General features: G+C 40.7%; 1 protein-coding gene across 10 annotated transcripts in view; it reads left to right on the forward strand.

The window, feature by feature from the left end:
- The first annotated feature begins 2 nt into the window (after positions 1-2).
- The window catches only part of RNF111 (ring finger protein 111), a 53,214-nt gene continuing 31,501 nt past the window's right edge, over positions 3-21,715 (forward strand). For 6 of the 10 annotated variants that reach the window (XM_035553978.2, XM_035553983.2, XM_050713008.1 and 3 more), the window contains exons 1-2: positions 3-142; positions 17,736-18,631. In XM_035553978.2, coding sequence (XP_035409871.1) covers positions 66-142; positions 17,736-18,631 — 973 coding nt within the window. In that variant the 5' untranslated portion in view covers positions 3-65. Of the gene's footprint in view, positions 143-191; positions 271-6,938; positions 7,044-7,189; positions 7,559-17,735; positions 18,632-21,715 lie in introns of those variants that run through there. The other 4 variants (XM_035553977.2, XM_035553979.2, XM_035553981.2 and 1 more) reach the window with 4 other exon arrangements.

Genomic DNA, 21,715 nt, shown 5'->3' on the forward strand with positions numbered 1-21,715 from the left:
GCGACTGAGCGCGGCAGCTGCACGCACAATGAGCCCCCCCCACCCGGCCGGCCGCGAGTACCCGGATGGAGGCCGCGGCCGACCTGGCGGCGCGGCGCAGGCGCGGTGCGGCTCACCTGGCCCCGGGACCTCCCCGCGAGAGGTGGGCGGCGGCGCGCGGGCGGGGAGGGGGGACGCCGCTTCGGCCCCGCCGGGCCCGCCCAGGAAGGCCGGGCCGGGGCTCGGGGCCGGGCTCTCGCTGCGGCAGGGAGCGGCGCTCCGAGCCATGAGGTGCCCCGGGGCGGCGGGAGGCGCGGGGCCGCGTGCGGCGGGGAGGCCGGGCCGGGCCGGGCGAGCGCCGCGTCAGGGAGCCCCGGGTCAAGGAGCCCCGGGATCGGGCTGGGCTCGCGTTGCGCCGCGTCTTGCGCGGGCGCGGGCCCGGTCGGGGACAGATAGCGGTGTGTCGGGCAGCGGCCGCGCGCCTTCATTGGCGCGGGCGGGCGGTACCCGAGCGGGCGGCCGCGGGCCGGGCCCCTGTGCACCGGCCCCCTGCAGGCCCCGGCCCGGCCGTGGCGCTGGCGGGACGCGGGGCGTGTTTCTGAGGTGCCAGGAGAGTTGGTCCCTGCCGGTCACCGCTGCCCCTCGGGCCGCGTTAGCGGGCTGGGCTGCGCCTGCAGCCTTACCCTGGCCGGTGACTGGCCTGAGTTTAGGAAACGTGCTTAAGTGTTTAGTCCCGATTGTACCGATTTTACTCAGGTTAATTAGCAGTTTCTTTAATCGGTGGCTCCAGTGGCTTTAAAACCCAGCGGGAGAACAACCCAGGGAGAATTAGATCTGTTTGCCTAGAACTTCTTTTGTGGAAGTACCCCAGCAGTACAATGCTAATGTTTGAAATCAAATTCTTCACAAATGGAGTACCTGTTGTGATTTTTTTACTTTGTGTTTGTACCACACAATGGTAGGTATTTAGTTGTCATTTCATTCACTTCCCATGAGAAATGCTCGCAGTAATTTTATCAATATTAGATTTTATAAATGCTATTAAATCTTCAAATAAGGAAGAATCTGTGAACTTGAACGCATCCGAAACCAGTTTGTCACAACAATCCTCCTGTTCTGTCTCTTCACTCAAAAATTGCCTACTGATAAAATTGAAAAAGTGTTCATTTTATTTAATAAACCTTAGCTAAACCTTTTTTTTTGGTGCAAAGTAAGTCCCAAATCCAGCAAAGGCCTGTAACGCCATCCTCTTTTTTGTTTTCAAAATGCAATTGAAGTATGTAAGAAATGCTTACATAGTTACCATTTAAAAAAGACTAATATCCAGATATGTAAAAGTCAAGCATGTAGTTAAGTCTAAAAGGAAACATAATTTGGACCGATGATTGCATGAGTATTTTAAATGTGCAGTGGTGCTCCTCGATGCGGTTAAGATTTTATAAAAAGAACAATCTCAAGTAAGAAATCTGTATATGTTCTTGCTTATGCTGTCCTCTATGATAACATTTGCCTTGACATGAAATACATCAGGATTGCCTGTGAGGTTAACCAATTAACTCCTTAGCTTTACTGTAGACTATAGATACAGATTTTGTGGGTGTTTGTATAACATTTAAACAATACATAGAAAAGTCCTACAGTTATTTATTTACATACTGTTTTGAATTCAGGAATGTATCAAACTCTCAGTCAGGACTGAGCTTCTCAGTGGTAAACTCCTATACAAATACAGATAAAACCCACTGGTTAGGTTCTAATCTCCGTCTCAGGAAAGACACAAATGTTTTATAGGGGTTGCTTGACTTACCTAAACTTCAGAATTTGTTGATGTCCTGTAGATGTCAAAGCTGTAGATTTAAAGAGCTAAAAGTGACCTCAAGACGTAACCTCAGTCATCCTGCCTTGAGGCACGATACCCTATTATGAGAACAAACTTGACCGATGTTTGTCTAACCTGTTCTTGAAGCATTAAATACAGATGCCACTCATTCCTCTGGCTGTCTAGTCTAGCCTTTAACTATCCTTTTTCAAATGTCTGAACTAAATCATTTTTGCTGCAGTTTAGCATTCTTATTCGAAGTGAATCTAAAGGACAGTATTCCCTTTGTCTTTGCAGCATCCTTTTACATAAATGAAGACTGTTAGCATATTTTTGTTTAGTCTTTCAGTTTCTGAATAAAAGCCCAGATTATTTCCTTTTTTAAACAGAGTTCTGGAACACATGACCTTTCTCTGTTGCACCTCTCTAGCTCTTGTCCAGTCTTTTCACAACTTCCTCAAGTTGTCTTGGTGACAGCCCTTCTGATTATGCATCTCAGTGGGCTGTATGCCTTTTTCAGCCTCACAAAGTTGTTGATATATATGGTTTGTGATCCACTCTACCTATTGGATTCTCTTCTGCAAGTACCCATTTCTCTGCAGGTGATTGTTTCCTGCTAAGTGCAGAACTTTGCACTTGTGTTTATAGAATTTCTGTATTCTTTCAGTTGATTTCAGACTATTGCTGATTTCTGCTCTGTGGTACCTGTCAACGTTGTATTAGCTGCAGGTTTATAAATATAATCTCTAACTCCTTACCCAAATATATTAAAATATTGAAGTGTATGAGGGAATTTATATGATAAAAACTTCTGTTTTGATATTAAACTACCAACAGTGATCCTCTGGTAACAAACAGTTTGGCACCACTTTTGTGCTTTCTATCCAGATCAAATTTCTTCATCATCTTTACTGCCCTTATGTCCTTACTGACAGTAAGTGTGAATGGAACAGAATGTCAAAAGCCTCAATAAAACTAAGATCTTCATTTTATTCATGTCTCTGGTAACATAACTGAAAAATAAAGTTGTTTTGATAGGTTGCTGTAAGCAAGTCATGGTGGTTGGTATTTATCGTTTTGTTATTTTCCAGGTATACCTGTTATTTTCAGGTATATTTTGAATTTGCTCAGGAATTTTATTATGTTGGCTGGTTTCTAACTTCCTGGGGTATTTTGTTTGTTTTTAAGAAAAGTACTCTGACCTTTTGTGGTCTCTCAAAACATCTACTAGTCTTCAAGGAGAAGACTTCTATACAGTTAGGTTCTGAAATTTGCGGTAAAGTTTGATTAGGAAATAGTAATAGCCTTTCAGAGAGGAGAAATGGTTGGCCCAGATATTGGTATTTAAATAACAGCAAAGACAGAAACCCAAAACTGTGCTCCCATAAACTAAGTTTTGTCTACCTTATGTGAGACATGTGAAAGCTGTGAACGTCCTTAGATTTTTTTTTTTTTCATGGCCCCTGTAATTCTGCATAGACCAGCCAGCACCATCAAGATGGAGATTATCTATTTCCTACCTCACACTGAAGCCTAACAGAGGATCAAACATTAGCTATTTTATCTTCTTTTACGGCTTCATGTAGTTGGTGTACTCTGTGCAGTTCTAATGACTGGACTCTAAAACAGTATTATTCAATGACTTCAAAACACAGAGAGGAAGTTCCTGCTCTTTTTGTTTGTTTGATTAGTTCTTTAAGAAAGCCTTATGGCTAGAGCATTCACCTCCAGTAGAACAGTGTCCCAGATTTCTCCTCTTTACACAGGCACCTGCTTGTCAGTATGCCCTTCCAAAAAGAAGAGATGTTGGTTTAAGAACATGCGGAGGGGGAGATGCAGCTTAACACACTGTTCATTTAAAAACTCATTTTGGAGTACAAAGTTTCACTTCAGCTTTAGGCTTTTTTTTTTTTTCTTCAGAAACCTAAGTTTCTAATACAGTATTTTGGATACTATGGCTGCTAACTGCATCAGAGCTAGTTATTACAACAGTAAATGATGCAATGACTCAGTTCCTTCTTAGATCTTTTTTTTTTTTTTTATAAGAGTGATTAACTGAAATCAACAGGAAGAGTCCATTTTACTTTGAAAGGCATTGACTCCCAGTTATTATGTTATATCACTTAGTTACTACAACTTCAAATTCTGCTTTTAGTAATTCTGATGTCAAGCTGTTTGTATTCAAACCTCCGACCAAGCTTTCAATTGGCAATTACCAGTTGGTGTGCTTGCGGCACCATTTCTCTCCGGGGGGGGGGGGGGGGGGGGCAAGGAAGGATAGTAACATTTGAGATATTTTCAGGGAATATCTGACAATAGATGCATTTTGAAATGAAGAATCACTGCTAATTTAATATACATCATTGCTAGAAAAACATCTTTTTCCACTTCGGATGTAGAGTTTTCTTTTTGATGTATTATTGATATACTATATGATGAGCAGTCAGGAGGCTGTACAAATGAGTTTTTGATCTGTAAGTCGCTCGCATTATCATTCCTCTACAGAACAGCAAGGTGGAGAACACAATGCGCTTGTAAATCAAGGACAAATATTCTCCTTTGTGTGACTGTTGAAAGTATATGTACTGGCTAGGAAGTGGCTATGGAATTTCGTAGTGTAAAATCAGATCCTTGAATTCAAGGAGTTTTTATTTGTTTTAAACCTAATTGCCCTAAAATAGTTGGTGATTCATAATTAAAATACATATATTTGTCCCCATTATGTTATAAGCACTGCAAGAATTTAAAGGAGTATCTCATATCATGTTTCTGTTAATGGGTTGGTGGCATATATGTGTTTTGGTAAAAAATGAAACTTTTTTCCCCTATTTAAAAAGAAACCGCGACCTTGTTGACAGTATTTAAGAAATTATTTATACACAACTTTTAATTACTTGACAACTTAAATACTTAAAATATCTTGCTTAGACTAACTGCTTAAGACCTTATTAGGGATTTGCATGCTCTATGAAGTAATGTGTTGCAAAAAACGTCTGACCTTTCAAAGCCTTGTCACATTGTATAATATGAAGTGAAATGAGTGACTAGCAGGTCATTTCTGTTTTACTGTAATGTAGGATATTTTGCTTTTCCGTGTGTCTTAAAAAATGCAGTTACCTGGGTGGTGTGTGTTACTTTCCAGAGCTTTCAAATTCTCCCAGATGAATCACATTAATTCCTATAGTTATCCCTATGAAATATATAGCACAGAGCTTCAGAGTTTTATTTTTTGAATATGCAAGTGTGTCGCTCTTTTCTTGTTTCCTACCAGGAATTTTTCACTATATGGATTTTTAAGGGTTTATTTTACCATTGTTTCCGTCTATCCAGTTTTCATCATTTGGTAAGATCTTCATCTGAACTGGTGGGAGCTGTGGCAATTTGTATCATCTGAATATCAATTGCACAGATTTTGTGCTGCTTTTTCTGTCTCAGCCTCATAATGTTATCACAAGAGGCTATTTGTTAATGTTACTAGCAGTTAAGAATTGACCAAACACTTAGAAACACCTAAACAGTTAAGGATGGTCCATTTTAAGTCTACACAGCTGCATATGATGTAAGTGTCAAGGAAGGGGGCTGCTTCATCTGGGTTAATACCCTGGCTGCAAGTCATTTTGAGCTCCTCCAGATGGTGATATTTGTGTATTTGTGACAGGAGATAAAGCGTATAGTATTCACACCGTCCTGGACACTACCAGGCTTGCAGTTCACGCAGCTCTGAGCAAGGACACCTCTTTCTGACAGCACACACCTTGCATCTTGGCCGTGTGCCTGGTGGGACTGGGTTCCAAAAGCCGGTGTTTGCATCTGGAAAAAGCTGTGCCTAGCTTTTGTTTGTGGACACTCAGACAGAGACAGCGCCCCTGGGCTGCACAACCACGTCCAACTACAAAGCCGAACTGCTGAAGGTGTCTCAGGATAGTGGTTGGTTTGATTTTTTTTAATTTATTCACCCCCCAAATAGGAAGTGCAATCTCCTGCTGGTTGGCATTGTTTTGACCTTAGATGAGATGGTTTCTTCTACGTCTGTACTTCTGCCAGGCCCCGAGGTGTCCCTGGAATGGTTTTGTTTGGCGCCAGTTAGAAGCAGTTGAAGAGTTCAGTACAAATTGATGACACCGTGGCCTGCAAGCTATTTTGAATTTTGAATTTTGAATTGACTTGATTTAACCGTTTGGGTTTCTGTAGCTAAGAACTCTGAGAAGGAGTATCTTTTCATTATTATTCTTTTTATTCCTCAAGGAATGTCTTTCAGCTGGTGAGCACAGGGTGACTGTCCTTTTCTCTGCCAGGAAGTACCTTTCTGTCATCTCTGGCACCAGTGTTCAAAAGGATTATTAAGTAAAAAGGTAAATATGTAAACACACAACCAATTGGTATGTTTCTTTGCTGGTGTGAGGCTCTGACCAGCTTATGGAGAACTCCCCTCTGTCTCTTCTTAAGTTAATGCAGCCAAATTTCTTTTACTTCCTCTCACATGTTCCCTTGAGTGTCCTCTTAAGCTTAGACTCCATCTTCTCTGAATATATATTATTAAATAAAAAAGCTGTGTAAAGTATTTTTGAGACTATATCTGCAATACTTTTTACAATAGCATTAAAACTTCTCTATGAAAAACACTTCCACTAAAATATTCTAAGGACGTTTGCATTTTCTTGGCTCTCCATCGCGGTGCTGGCTGCTGCTCGTTGTCCGGACTGCGCAGTTCGGTGATGTCCTGTGCTCGTGTGTTGTGCCTGATACGTACCGAAACTGCAGTCACTGATATTAAAGGGCACAGCGTTTATATTGTATTTAATGATTTTTTTTATTTTATTCATTGTTTTTACCTTGCTCCTGTTAGTCTGGCCTTCAAGGTTAGTTGCGCTCAGTTGCGCCCCCCGGCCCCGCCTTCACTGAGCGGCCTCAGCCCGGCGGCCCCGGGCCGGGGCGGGCTCCAGCGCGGCCCTGCCCCCGCGCCGCGCCCCGCCCCCGCGCGGCTGCGCTTTGCGGGCGGCTGTAAAGCAGCGCCGAGTGTCGCGTCGCGCCGTGCCGCGCCTGCCCGCCCGGGGAGCGGTGGGGGCTGCGCAACAACAGAACCGCGCCCGCCTCCAGCCCGCGCACCGCGGCCGGGCGGCTCCGCGGAGGGCGGCGGGGGCCGGGCCGGGCCGCGCAGCGCTGCGGGGACCCTCCGGGGCCGTTTCCTCCCTGCCGGCCCTGAGCAGGGCGCCGGCGGCCGCTCCCCCCTCGGCCTCGCTCTCAGGTACCGGGCGGCGGGCGGGGCACCGGCGGGTGGAAGGGCCGGGGGGGCGGCGGGCTGCTCCCTGCCCTTCTCTCCCCTCGCCGTTCCTCATCTCCCTTCCCCTCCGCTCCGCTCCCCCGGCCCGGCCGGTAGCGGGGGCTGCCTGCGGCGGGGCCGGGCCGTTCGGGGCCGTTCGTCCCCTCGGAGCGGGGCCCGGCGGGCGGAGGTGGGGGCCCCGCTGAGGGCCTCACCCGGCGGCCCCCTGCCTCACGAGCCCCGCCGGGAGCCGCCGTGCTCTTCGGTCTCCTTGAAAATTTGTCACAGATTTTTCCCTTAGGGAAACGAGTTTTGTTTGCGTGCGTAATAATCATAACGTCATCTGGTTTGCTTGCGGAGTTGGTGTTCTGTGTCTTCAGCCGTTTGAAGCACCAAAAACCAGCCGGCTGTGTGCTGCCTGGTAAACAAGGAAGCTGTGCTCGTTCAGGGATGTAGGCCGGACCCTCTGAGATAAAGAGATTTGGAACTCATGGAAATAGGTGGGTGTTAAGCATGCTCTCCTTCAAGCGTCGATGTTTCAGGGATTAGAGCCGAGCATACATTCGTGGAATTCTTGTTTGGTTTGAGTAAGCTCCTTCATGGCTTCAGATGGCTTTGTGAAACCATGAGCTGATCAAATGATACCCTTTATTCCTCCTACTCAGGTACAGCTCCGAAAGAAGATACTATGCAGAAGTTAGGATCTTGCTGTAATTGTAAAACCTTATTTGATTTTTGGTGGGATTACTTCAGAAATTAATATATAATAAAAGTAAAAGAATTGACTGCTGGGCAGGGGTACCTCTAGGTAACATCATGGCGCAATAGCAGTGTTACAGACTAATAAAGAAAAGCCAGGTTATCAGGTGGGGAAATAAGGCTTATGTTGCCTTTGTTGTAGCTAGTGAGAAATTCCAAAAATAGATTAATTCTGTGTGTTTAGCGAAATATTTTATGAGGAAAATCACATGAAATGGAAACAAATTGGAATACTTTGTCAGTCTTAAAAATCAAAACTTCTAATAGTTGACATACTCGTAACTCTTGCTGCCCAAGTAGCTTTACACCAATTTAAATGTTCTTATTCCCCTTTTATGGGATAGAGGAACTTTACTGACCGCTCCCAAAAAAAAAAAGTTATTAGCCGGGATTACCCGCAGTTCAGGTTGTACACTTGCTCATGTGCAGGTGCTTGATAGGGAAAGATGTGATTGATCTCCATGCTTGTGAATGTCTGGTCACCTGTCATGCTCTCATCCACAGTAGAAAATGACCTCCTTTTGAATTCATAGGACAGGAAAGGCTGTGTGCACGTATTGTGTTTCATTTTGTTTAAGTAAAAGGATATAAGATAACCAAGCTTCCTGTTTTAAAACTCTTGAAGTTATGCATATTGAAACTTTATTCACAGTTGAAGCCCCCACAGCTAGAGCTGCAGTTATGTCTAGTGTTGGGAGCCCGGGGGTGAAGAGCAGCCCTAAGCATTTATGCATATTTCACATGGCCTTTCAAAATCTGCGTGAGAGCATTCTGACCTTTCAGAAGTGTCTTTCATGAAGCAGTGACTTTTGTAAAGTGTACCAAGAGTATATCTTGGTAGATCCATGACTTGCACTTTATCTTCAAATTAATAGTTTTGTACACATCTATAAGCAGTTATAATAGACTAGTCTTTCAGTGGAGGTGGCTGTGCTGCAATAACAGTTAGCTGACATCAGTTACAGTATTTTTTTCTTAGTCAAGAACCTTTCATCTCAGTTGTTTCCATTTCCTCCAGTAGTGAAGACTTGAATTTGAGAAGATAAAGGTAATTGTGTCCCATCCCCAGCTGATGAAATCCAGAGGCCAAGGTGTTAGGCAGTTTAATAAATGGGGAAAAAGTACAGGGGTGCGGGGGGCGTAGGGACACTTTAATTCAGAGGTAAAAATTCAGAGGTAAACAATGGGGTTAGCACAGGCAGATGTTATATAAAGATTTCCCAACAGCTTTACTAATGCATAACCTCTTTCAGGTCAATTTTATCACCAGGTCTGTAGTGATTCAATTCTTTGCATGTCATTTAAAGAGATTTAGAATTTTGAGTAATGTTGGATAGGAAATATGCACAACATAAGAATAGGATAGTTATTCCCAGTCATAGTCACTAAAGATTTTTCAGTGTGAGTGGTAGCGATCAGCTGTTGCTGAAGTCTGCAGTGCTCTTAAAAGAAACAAAATGCATTGTTAGTTTTTACGCTAGTGAACTTCATTCAAAAAACAAGGCCTAGGTTTAGTTTGTTGTTTTTTTGTGGTGGTTTAATGTCAGGCCAAACAGAGACCCCTAATAGAGCAGAGGGGAAGAGAGAAGGGAATATGTTTCCTTCACTAACCTAGAATTTTATAGTTCCAGCAATTTGGAAAAGTAACTGCTGTGACTTAAAGTGATGTTTTCCTTAGTATCTACCAAATGAAACTTCTTTGGAGAAGGCTTGTCCAAGACTACCAGCAAGAGACTTCCTTCTGTATTTGGGTAGGGGAGGGAGGGTGGTGGCAATGAAGTGCCATCCTAATAATATATCTGGCTGCTGTCAAGTGAAACATTTGACTTTTACCCACAGCTGCTTTGCTCTAGTAGGTGAAAGGACTGGAGAAGTTGCATTCTCCTTCCATCTTAACCTGTCATGTCTACTCGGTTTAGTGTCTGCAGGTTCTCCTACTTCTCACTAGCTTCCTAAAAAACAATGTAACCCTGCATTGATGCTTAATTTCTTAGTTCTCACCTGCAGGATTTTTGTTAGCAGTCATAGCAAGGATCATGTCATACTTAGCTCCTTAGGGCTTTATCAAGAAGTGTTTGCAAAATGATACTGTATTAGGAACAGTTATGCGTACCTGAAAGGTCAAAACTGCCAGAGGGACTAATAAATAAATTGTTAAATTATTTTTGATGGCTGTGTAATTCAGAACTTCCCTAAGCATCTCTGGAAACAATTCTATTAAAGTTGGCTGAAGCAGAATCCCCAGTTAAGATCTTAAGCTCTAGTAAAAGAGTAAGTGTATTTTTGTCATTCTTTTATAAAGCTACAACTCCTTATTCCCAAATTCACTGCAGTTATGTTTGTCTTTGAGTTCACTGAAGCCAAAGCATTCCTGATTGCCAAATCATAATGCTTCTGTCTTAAAATAGTGATTTACGTAGTGTTAGTGTAGTTAACAGAGTTTAAGCCTATGACAAAGCAAAGAAATGTCTAGACTGAAGAATGTGTTCGTGAGCACCATGTTTGTCAAATCACTTGCATCTGTTGTGCAAAGGCAAATGGATTCCTTGCTCAAGTGGGTAAGTGCACGTTAATGCTTTGCTGATGCTTGATTGGTACTTGGATTTCTATGGGTGCCTTAACCATCCTGGGCTGATTCATGGTGTATCGCAGGGGAACTTGCTTGTTATTCAGAGGGCTCTATGCAGAGTTGTTCCTAGCCTGCCAGCTCATCTAGCTGAGGTGCATCCAGCTGCGCATGCTCCTGTGCGCTCCCTCCATTCCAGCTGGAATCAGGCCATAGATCCATCCAGTCCTCGGGAAGAGCTCTTCTGCTGTAGCTGTCCTGTGCTGGATTCTACTTGAAGATGTAAGAGACAGTGCAGTGCTTTCAGTGCCTCTTGAATAAAAATAATAAAAATCCAAGGGTAGTAAGTGTCAGAGGTGAATGCTAACATGGCATAACAGAGGCTTTCTGTACCCATTTTAAAGGTGATTGCTTTACTGATATGAATTGACTACTGCATGAGGAAACAGACCTGGAAGGTCCCTGAAGAGTTTTTTTCAGACATAAAATTAAGGAGTCTGCTGGTCCAGAGGCTGGTTTCTGTTGGTTACATGTACTGTGGTCTGACTTACCTTTGAGATGCCTTTGCAAGGTTAATAAGAGTAGTACTGTACTTAAAGTAGCACTGTTTCACTTGGAGAGTAGACTTTCCGCATCAGCCATGGTTCCTAGAAGTGGCTGCATGGGGTAAGTAAGTCTGCCTGCTGTGCTGTGGCTCAGGTAAAACCGTAGCGCCCCTCTCCAGAGCACTGGCATAGTCTTCCATCAGGACTGGGTGTAATGGAGTGTCTTCGGGAGACTGTCAGCAGGAACCTGTCTTCAGAACATTGTCATGCAGCTGATAACTAATACTACACGTTATTCTGATATGCTGTGCCTTTATGTAGGGCAAACAGTAAGTTTTCTGCCTGGAGAATTCTTAGGTAGTTCTGTCACTCAAAAATCACGGCATCCGTTATCACTCCAGCTGCGTTAGAGCACAAAAAGGGAAATTGAGAGTGGTTGGGAAATTGGGAGTGATGCCACCTAACATCAAAGCAAACATAACAGAAATTCAGACCGGCTTTTGATTGTTGCTGTTTTGTAAAGGTGTGTAGATTTTAAACTATCAATTGTTTTATTTTCCAGCAAAGATTAAAAGACCAAAATACAGTATACTAAAAATTTGGTGTTAAACTCTAAAAGAGCACAGTTTCTCATTACATAGTGAAAATGAACATCAGTCAAAAGCAAAGCAAAGCGGCGTAGTTCTGAAGTGATTGCACTTGTTTTGCTGACAGTGGAACTGGATTTTGGATGTTTGTGTTCTTGCTACTCGACATTGTATGATTTCCCCTGCTTGATAGGGTTGAAATGAATAGGACGTGACTGCCCCTTCGAGGCTTACAGGTGTTTTGTCCTGAACTGCTTCATTGAGCCCTTCAGTTTTGTTGAAGCAGGGCATGGTAGTACTGAGATTTGTTCTTTGTGGAATTGTAATAGCTTCTCAAATGGCTCCCAATCCCCTGTCAACCTCAGTTGGGTCAGGGTCGTGCGTTAATCAGTCTTGTTTGGCTCTCTGCCCTTGAGAAAGGGAAGTAGTAGTACTTAGGTTATCTTGCATTTGCCCAAGGACTTGTACAAATTTTAAAAGCTTAAGTTTATAAGTTTACCCCTTCTCTGGTGTCTTGATCCATCTGATGGAAGAGCCTTGCTGAAAGAATAAAAATGTATCTTTTACTAACAGGACAATAATGACTGTTGGTGTTCCAAGATGCAGTTTGTATTCTACTTTCATTCACTGGTCCATTCTTCAAGCTCTTGATAGCCCTGTTTGCCAGTTTGAAAAAATACTGTGGTAGGAACAGTATACAAAACAAGGTCTGTGTTTGTGTACCAGAGGCTAACAGAAGTTTTCTCATGAAGACAGCCGTACCACTGTTAGCTTACAGGTGTAAAAATAATGTTAAAAACAACTTTTATAGAAGCCATTTTATAGTATTAGGGAAGGGAGTCATTTTTAAAATTGTAATAGTGAGTTCAGATAGCATATGCAAAGAAAACACAAGTTACGACTTAGTAAAGGATTTACATATGGAAAGTGATAGAAACTTTCTTTCTGAAAGAATCTTAAATAGCTTCACTTGCCTGGTGTCATTGTATGCATGGGCAGCTGAGGTGGATTCATAAATGGTCCAAGATACCACAGAATTTTTATGGAAATGAAATTGCTGCATTCTTTCAGGGTGATGATAGCGATATGTTCTGCAAGCTCCTGGTACTCTCCGGAGCCATCATATTTGGAAGAATTTTTCTCTGTATTGTCCTCTAGGTTCAACCCTGGTTACTTGAGTTACTTGTAAGTGCATTTAGGGTCTGTGTGGTGGGGAGTGCACAGAGGCAAGGGGAAATCACTGTAATGAGAGAGGAGAGGGAAACTGAAGATGAAGATTTGGTACCTAAAGGGGGCTATAGGAAAGCTGGGGAGGGACTCTTTGTCAGGGGATGTAGTGATAGGACAAGGAGTAACAGCTTTAAACTAAAATAGGGCAGGTTTAGATTAGATACAGGGAAGAAATTCTTTACTATGAGGGTAGTGAGGCACTGGCCCAGGCTGCCCAGGGAAGCTGTGGATGCCCCATCCCTGGCAGTGCTCGAGGTCAGTTGGATGGGGCTTTGGACAGCCTGGGCTGGTGGGAGGTGTCCAGTGGGATTGGAACCAGACAATATTTAAGGTCCCTTCCACCCCAAAGCATTTTGTGATCTAAGATGGGGAAATAGCTGATTTGTAATGAAGCTTTTTTTGTTTGTTGCTTTCCATCAAGCCTACGAAGGCAGGCTTCCTAGAACTCTACCAAAATAGTTCAGCCAGGAAATACCTTTTATATGGCTCTCTGGGTTTAGGTGTGTATTACACTAACAAGACGGAGACTGGTAATTTGGGGTTATGTAAGAAGCCTGTTCTGAAGGTAAGCGGAAGTTCTACAGGGTGGTTGGCTGGTCATGTGTCAGAGCACAGTGTGCTTACTGTAGCCGACTTGAATTGATCAAGGTGCTTTTTGACACCTAAAAAGGAAGTTTTTTCTTGATGACAAAGGGAGCTGAGTATATTTTACAACCTACCTGAAAATACCTCTTCAAAAAATGATAGGTTACATGTATTCATCAAGTTTACATGAAAATTTGAGTTCATGTGTCATGAACTGTTTCACTTTTTTATAGTGCTTCTTTATAGACTTCAGTGCCATCATGCTTCTTCTCTGTCAGTAGAGAAATTAATTCTTAATGACACCTTGCTCTCTGATAACTCACGTGCTTTGCTTTTATGTGATCATAAACTTCTGTCTGATGTAAAGATCTCAAAACTTGCACTTGTGTTTTGACTGATAGAGCAGTTTCGAGGGACTTCCCCAATTTGCATGAGTTTTCTTGCAGTGCTGTATGGCTTGCAGTGACTGATATCAATATTCTTCAATTTGTGCAGTGAGTGGATAAAAGTCATGGATGGGCACTTCTTGATTCTGAATCGAGTCATACACTTTAGAGAGGAGCTTAGATTTATGGTTTTCAGATAGCTCTGTTACCAGCTGTTCAAGTCTTCGCTTAAAATGGCATAAAAGATGTTACCTCCTTTTTCTTTCCTCTCAAAGTCTCGATTCCCTGAGTTAAAAAGGAAGAGGAGCACTTACTGCATCTTGTTGCTTTCTGAAAAAGCTTCTGAGGACTGTTTTTAGTGGGAGATTTTGTAGGATCTTCTAATAGTTTAACAGCAGATTATATTCTAATGAGCTTTAATTACTTGCATAATATTTTTGTAGTCACTCAAAGTTTGTCTTAAATGCTATGTAGAAGCATTGGACTTGTATGTAGTGTGTATTTCTTACGCCTGAACACTGAAAATGCTTAGGAGATTGGACTCCAGTTAAATAGTAAGCTCTTCTTGCTTCTGTCTCTTCTGCTGACTATTTTTTTTTTGTTCAAAGATTTCTAATAGCATTTCTAAATACTGAATGAATAGGTTATTAGTAATTGTTGATTGCTGCCATTCACTTCAAAAATGTTTAAGCTGTTGTGTAATTTTTAAATGGAAGCCAGCAGCTGTCACATGAGCAAGCAGTCCATCGGGATGTGTACTGACTAGCAAAAATGAAAGGTTCTTGATTATTTACTTAGTTGAGTTACTGCTGACTTTCCCTTGTCACTACTACTACTAAAGTAGTACAAATACACAAGGTATTTGGCTCTGAGTTACCTGGCTATAATATCTAGGCTGCTTACTGGAATAAAGCTAAGCTAGTAACTGTTTCACATGTGCTAGTTTTCACTGTGTGGTGGTTGAGGTGTTTTTGTTATCTTAGAGTAGTTTGAAGTTTCTCACAGTGTAAAGTTTCTCGCTTTATATTTTTGTTGTAACTTTAATACCTCTATATTTTAGTGCAATGGCCTCTGTGCTGAAGTAAGCAGCTTACATAAAGGTGTATGCTTTGTGGTTGCATAATGAGAAAAGTTGTTGTTGTTTTTGTTCAGGTTTCTGTCTTAAGAAAAGTTCAGAATTAAATCGAATTATTCCTTTAGTTTATCATATTAAAAGAACAGCAAACTTGTGAATAGGCTGGGAGTGTAGCGTAATGTAAGTCGTGATCGTGTTCAAAGGGAGCAACCTCTCAATAAATCAATGTTTTCATTTGTTTACCAAATCTAAGTATTTTGTGGATTTTCTGAAAAAGTTGCAGTGAAATATAGAGTTGTTATGGGAGGGGCTGGCTTGCATTTGGAAAAGTTTGTGTTGTGTTTCTATGAAACAGTGGTGCTGAAATAACAGACCAAAAGAGCTGCTTAAAGGTGACCTTGTAAGGATGAGAGAGACTTTGTATTCCTTCACCTCTGTGCTTCTAGCAGCTTTGAATTCCAATTTCATGTTCTTATTAGAAATAAATATTGTAAAATGGAAGTCTTGGTTTCTGAGAGAGGTGGTACATGTATGGGGGTAAGCACATATCAGCAGAGGAGCAAGTGAGAACTGGTATTTTCCTTCAGGAGTTGTCAGGAGCAGAGGACAATTCCAGTGCTTTCATAGAGGCCTTTTTTCATTTTTGTTTACTATGAAAACTTATACTCTCTTAATGTTTGTCCCCAGTTCGATTCCAATTTTGCGTCTTTGTTATTCATTCCTAGAGAAGGAGGTAGCCTTTCAGCACATGCCACTAAACTGTATTGCAATAAATAAGAACATGTGTTGTCCAGGGTCCAGCAGCTCTGTTAACACTTGTAAATAAGAAATACCTCCTACTGCCAGTTGTGTTTTGTTGAAGTGAAAGTACGAACCAGTCCTGCTGTATGTACTGACAGGAAGAGTTAGAGGTTTAACAGCTCTTAAATGCTTAGTCCGACTTGCGTGCAGTGAGCTTTCAACTTACAGCATATGGTTATATTTTCCATCAGTAATTCCGGTAGAAAACAGCAGTGCTTTCTTAGCTGGCACAGGGTATAGGTGTCACGTTTAACAGTAACTGTTAGACATGTTTGTAGGATTCCTAGTGAGAAGACTTGAATGATCTTTTCAGCTGGGGTTCTGGGGTCTACAAGACTCTTGATCTCCAGGAAGATCCAGTGAACATCTTGGCTTCTCTAGGTCTTAGTACTGCAACGTTTATGCCTCGTGCACATTTTTTTTCAGATTGCATCACTTGAAGAATTAGATGAGTTGCTTATGGCTGTGAGAAGAGCACAGGCTGACAGGGATAACACATACATTTAGACCTGTTGCCAACTCAGACAGGTCATTCTTAAGAATATTAACAGCAACTGGCTCACAGCTGCTTCTGAAAGTATCAATTCGTGGAACAATCTCAGAAATGTTAATTTGACTCTTCTGTAGTTTCAGTCTTGTATTGATTAATTCTATGACAGTGACAACATGTAAGAACATGTTAGCCTTCTGAAGACTTAATTTGGTGGTTCAGGCAGAAAATGCTGACCGGAGTAGGCAGTGCTACCTACCAGAGATCTAACTGTTGCTGACTTAGTCTTTTTTGTGGCCTCACGGACATACCAGATGTGCTGCTTGAGGAGCCTCATTTCCACACGAGGTACAATTACGCAGGTTTTTTTTGAAGCAGCCTCCTGGTTATTCAGCATAGCCTGCTGTAAGCCAGGTACCACTGGTTATGTGCGTATGCAATGAATCAGGCTGGTGTCTGATCTGGCTGGGAAATCTTTCTCAGTTTGGTCAGCTCTGTAGTCTGTTTCAGTGTATTAACACTTCTGGCAGAAGAGCATGGGAGATGTTCTTCAAACGAGCTGGGGGGGTGGCAGTGAAGAGGGAGCACTTAGCTGCTTAAGTAGTACAAGTGTCAAATGTCTACAGGAGCCTTATTTATATGAGGTGCAAAAAAATATTACTTGCAGTAAAGAGTACTTCAGTGGCTATCACAGCAGGAACTAAATTACTTTGTCACTTCCTTTTGGGAATTTAAACAGAAAGCAGAGGTGCCAGGTGAAGCAGGTAGAAGTTTTGAAGTATTACTGAGGTTATTGTTTTATTTGCCTCTCTGTAGTCATCTGGTACAAAAGGTTTTATTGGAAATAGTCTTTGAGGCCAACTTTGTATGTTACCAGCCTGGTATTTGACCTGGAGGGGAGCCTGCCTGGTGCTGACTGTTAAGGGTACATGTGATAGATGCTCAATTTCTATTGCAGAGTAGTACATGGGCTGAAAATAGCTTTGTATATACGCCATACTATTAATGTGTGGTGGTTTATTTTTTTTAAATAAACTAGTTTTCTATTACTTTACCCCAAAATAGTAAGCTTCAAAATGTCTCTGGTTTTATTCATTCCCATGTCAGAAAGTAATCATGAATTCTAAGTAACTCATTTTTATAGCTCAGTTGTCACCGTGCTGTACTGTGTATTGTATGCAAGGTATTTAATACCTGTATATACAGTTTTAGGGGAAGATATAGGCCTTATTTAAGAATACAGTTTAGTTGATGGTTAAATATCGCAGCTCTTTAGCTCAAGTTCATGCAACTTCTGTAAGCGTGAGTGTTACAGGCTACTGCTTAACTATTGGTAAAACAGACATTCATGCGTTTTGCAGGCATACGTTGATATTTCCTCTGTGAAAGCAATAGTATTTTTGCTGTCTACAAGAATGTCTATTCAATGCAAGTAACAATAGTTGTCTAAACAGTATTATAAATACTGCTTAACGTGTAATTTTTAGTTATGAAACAGTTGTTTCATTTAATCCTGTTTTGTGTTTCCTGACGGGTGGGGAGTCTTGTCAATAAATGATAAATGACTTTTCTTACTTTGGTTTTGTTCTTAAAAAAAAAAAAAAAAATCCAGTGCTTTCTCTTTTTCTAATGCATATCTGTTTTTATTTCTAGGCCTTTCTTAAAACTTTCCATGTCTAAATGGACTCCTGAATGTAATATAGTTTATACTCTAAAAGCGGATATGAAGAGTGAAGTTCCTTCTGATGCGCCAAAGAGACAGGAGAGTCTGAAGGGGATCCTCTTGAACCCTGAGCCTATTGGGGCAGCCAAAAGCTTCCCTGCAGAAGTTGAGATGATTGCCAGTAAAGTAGGAAATGAGTTCTCTCACTTATGTGGTGATTCTCAAAAGCAGAGGGAAATGAATGGCAACCGTACAGACCCAGACAAAAGTATTGTGGTGCGAAAAAAACGCAAGAGCCAGCAGGCTGGTCCTTCATATACTCAAAATTGTCCTGATAAAGAAAACCAAGGCATTTTAGGATTAAGACAGCATCTAGAAACACAGAGTGAAGACAATGACTCTTCTTTTAGTGACTGTATCTCTTCACCTTCATCCAGCCTACATTTTGGAGACTCTGACACAGTAACGTCTGAAGAAGAAAAAGATGCTCCTGTAAGACACCCTCAGGCAGTGTTGAATACTACAAGTAGAACTCATAGTGCAAGGTCACAAAAGTGGCCTCGGACTGAGGCAGACTCTGTACCTGGGTTATTAATGAAAAGGCCCTGTTTTCACAGCAGTTCTTTGAGAAGACTTCCATATAGAAAGAGATTTGTGAAAACCAGTTCCTCACAGCGGACACAGAACCAAAAGGAACGAATTTTAATGCAGAGGAAAAAACGGGAAGTGTTAGCTCGAAGAAAGTATGCTTTACTACCCAGCTCTAGCAGTTCAAGTGAGAATGATCTCAGTAGTGAATCTTCTTCGAGTTCATCTACTGAAGGGGAGGAAGACTTATTTGTGTCAACTGGTGAAAACCACCAGAACAATACAGCTGTTCCTTCAGGTAAAATTGAATTCCTGAGGTGTTTTTTTTTACTTTTACTAGTATTTTTGTTACTGAGTTTTCATTATGTGCAGTATGATTTTTTCAATTTATAGGTGCTTTGGAGTGGTTGGTTTTGTGATTTTTATAGAAGTTATACTGCAGATAGACTTAGTATAATAGTAATTTGAACATTAGACCATAAATTCTTGGGAAATGAACGTTGATAACTTCCAGTAAAATTATAAATCTAGAATCCTTCAATGTAAAAGGTGAAGTTAATGGTCTAAACAAGGTGCTGGAAGGTTGTTGAATCTGATTAGTCACATGCCGTGGAATTGTTCCATTTTAAAAATATTTTAAATAGCATTAAAGATGTTAGCTTTTACATTATAATTGCTAAACATTGTAATACAGCTTTGTTAACCAATTGTGGGAATGACAGTTGGTTTCAGAAGGTAGGAAGAGGTATCTATAGCACGTCTGCTAATACAATTAACAGTGCTTGACAACTTTAAATGAAAAGACATGGTCACTGTGATAATAGTGTAAAATAGGATTCAGTGGAACATAGCTTTATTATTGCAATAATAAAAGAAAATTTTAAGGCCTGAACTTGTGGAAAGCAGAGTATTGTATATATACCAAATACTTAAAGTCAGTGAATGATCTTGCAGTTGTTTACATAGATGCTTCTCTAATATGCCTTGATAGTTATTTAAGGATATGCTTGAATATTATTTTTCTCCCCCTCTACCAATTGTCTTAGAATTCCTTTCTTCATAAACTTGCCAAGAGAGAGGCAGTTACAAGACTGGGACCAGTTATATTCATGATGTTGCAGCTGTGCCTTCTGTGAATCATTTCAGCTTTTTGTTGAGCGTGGGGAGGTAGATACACAGGATGCTGCCTAGTGTTAGTCTGTGCTGCCATGTTTTATTTATCTATTGTTCAATGACAAATGTGTTTTACAAAATGAAACCATATCTTGGACTGTGCTGATCTTTATTTGAAGAAAAACTGACTGAAATTGGAAGTACAAGTTAAAAAATCTGTATGTTCATGTTAGGGCACAATTTATGCTAGAACAGAACCACAGTACTAAATAGATTATTACTTATTCATTGTTGCAGGAAATAATTTGCATGTTATTCTTTCTTGTACTGTTTTAATACAAGAAGTAAAATTTGTAATGCAAAAATCTTACTCATGCAGTGTTAGGACTGCATAAATAACTCTAAAATGGGAGGACTATTGTACAGGCTTAATTATCTCCATGCATATTTGTAGGGACAGAAATGCAATTTTTTAAGCTTTGAAAAGTTATGTTTCTGAAATGCATGTCCAAGCATATAGAAAGGTACAAGTTGTAAATAATTAAGGTAGGAGGACATGCATACATTCATACTAAAAACAAGTTTGGGAAATTACTATGTCAACACTTCTATTTCCTGGTTAATCATTTCTTCTCATTTTCAGAGAGGATGAACTTTCTTGTAACTGTAGAATGATGTAGGACCATTAACAATGCTCTTTTCACATGCAAGCACACAGAGCGCACCAGGCAACAGTGAAACTAGTAAATGGATGAGGAAATGTAGGTTATGGCTTCTCAGGCAACCATCTATTTCTAACCACGATAAATGTATTTATGGAGAGAACTTTCAGTTATTTTTTAATCTACTTGAACTGCTAAAACCTATTGCCCTTTTAAAATTAAAATTTAATTAACACCACATCTGAACTTCTTTCCATTGAAGGGTAGAACACAAGGATTTCTACAGCAGGGCTTTTCTTAGGTATTTGAAAAGAGTCTGTTAGAGAGCTCTTTAAAAATGGATGTAATAATCACTGAATATTCAAGCTGGTCAGGTAAATTGTAATAATTGTGTGATGTTATTCTGATGGTTGGGAGACTGGAATTTGCAATTTGTTTCATGTAGTCTTGTGGAAAAGTAAATATATTGTCTGATAGCTTTATTTTTATACTCAGTACTTGAAATGTGCATTGAAAAGCACATTTAATTAATTTGAGGTAGTGTTTATTCTCATCATATTGATTAACTCTGCACCAGTTAATTTGAGATGAAACTACAGGTGTAAGTTGTAACTGAAATAAGTTGCACTTAAAGAATATGTATTATGGTGGCTGTACTGCAGAATTAACACTTGCAGTGAGCTGAGAAGTAATTCTGGGTTAGAAGATATGAATACTGTATTTCTTTTTCCAGTGGACACATTGATGGAAAGGCTTTGAGCATTTTATTTACATGGACGATAGAATGGGAAGTTGAGCAGACTTCCTTTGTGCTAGTGCCCTATTTTTAGTAAGAGAAGAGCATGATTAACACTTCATGTAGCTTTTTGGTTATATAAGGTATTTCTAGTTATTGAGCTAATTGAGACAAAAATGGTGCTGACTGGGAAAGTAGTATTTAATTTCTCTATACAGTGAGCAAGCATGATGATGGTTTTATATATATATGGAGAGGATTGTATTACTAGCAATGCTACCCTAGCCTGTTAACGTTTGGGAAGATTCCCCTCACCCCCCTCTAGATTGGCACATGAGGGTTGTGTATGCATCTGCTGAAAGTACACAATATATTGAAAGACAAAGATCTTCCACTATGATTATGAGGCCTGCAGCATATATTTAAAAGTACTAGAGGGTGGTCTTAGGAAAGGAGAAGAATAATCAGAAAAGAAAAAATACTGTTTTGAAAGATATGGTAGTAATTAAATGCCTAATAAGCTGTCAGCACAGTGATGTGACTATTATTGTGGCCTACTTGCTAGCAGTTTGTGTGAAGGATATGTCAAAAATACTTTTTTGTTTCAAATATTGATTTTTTTCTAAAGACAATGCATTTAAAGACTTGGCAATTTCTATTAACATACACTTAATGAAAACATTTGAGTATTGCAAGAGATTAAAATAACACATCTTTTGAGTCAGCTAAGTAATACGTGAGTTCCTGTAGGTAATGAAACTAACTTGGTTATTTTTGGAAAATGATGTGAATGGAGGTCTGTGTTTTCTTTTTTATTCTAATAATATATTATTATTTATTTGTTATTTATATTTGTTATAATGATGTCTTT

Source organism: Cygnus atratus, chromosome 11, assembly GCF_013377495.2.
Source record: "Cygnus atratus isolate AKBS03 ecotype Queensland, Australia chromosome 11, CAtr_DNAZoo_HiC_assembly, whole genome shotgun sequence".
Taxonomy (NCBI): Eukaryota; Metazoa; Chordata; class Aves; order Anseriformes; family Anatidae; genus Cygnus; species Cygnus atratus.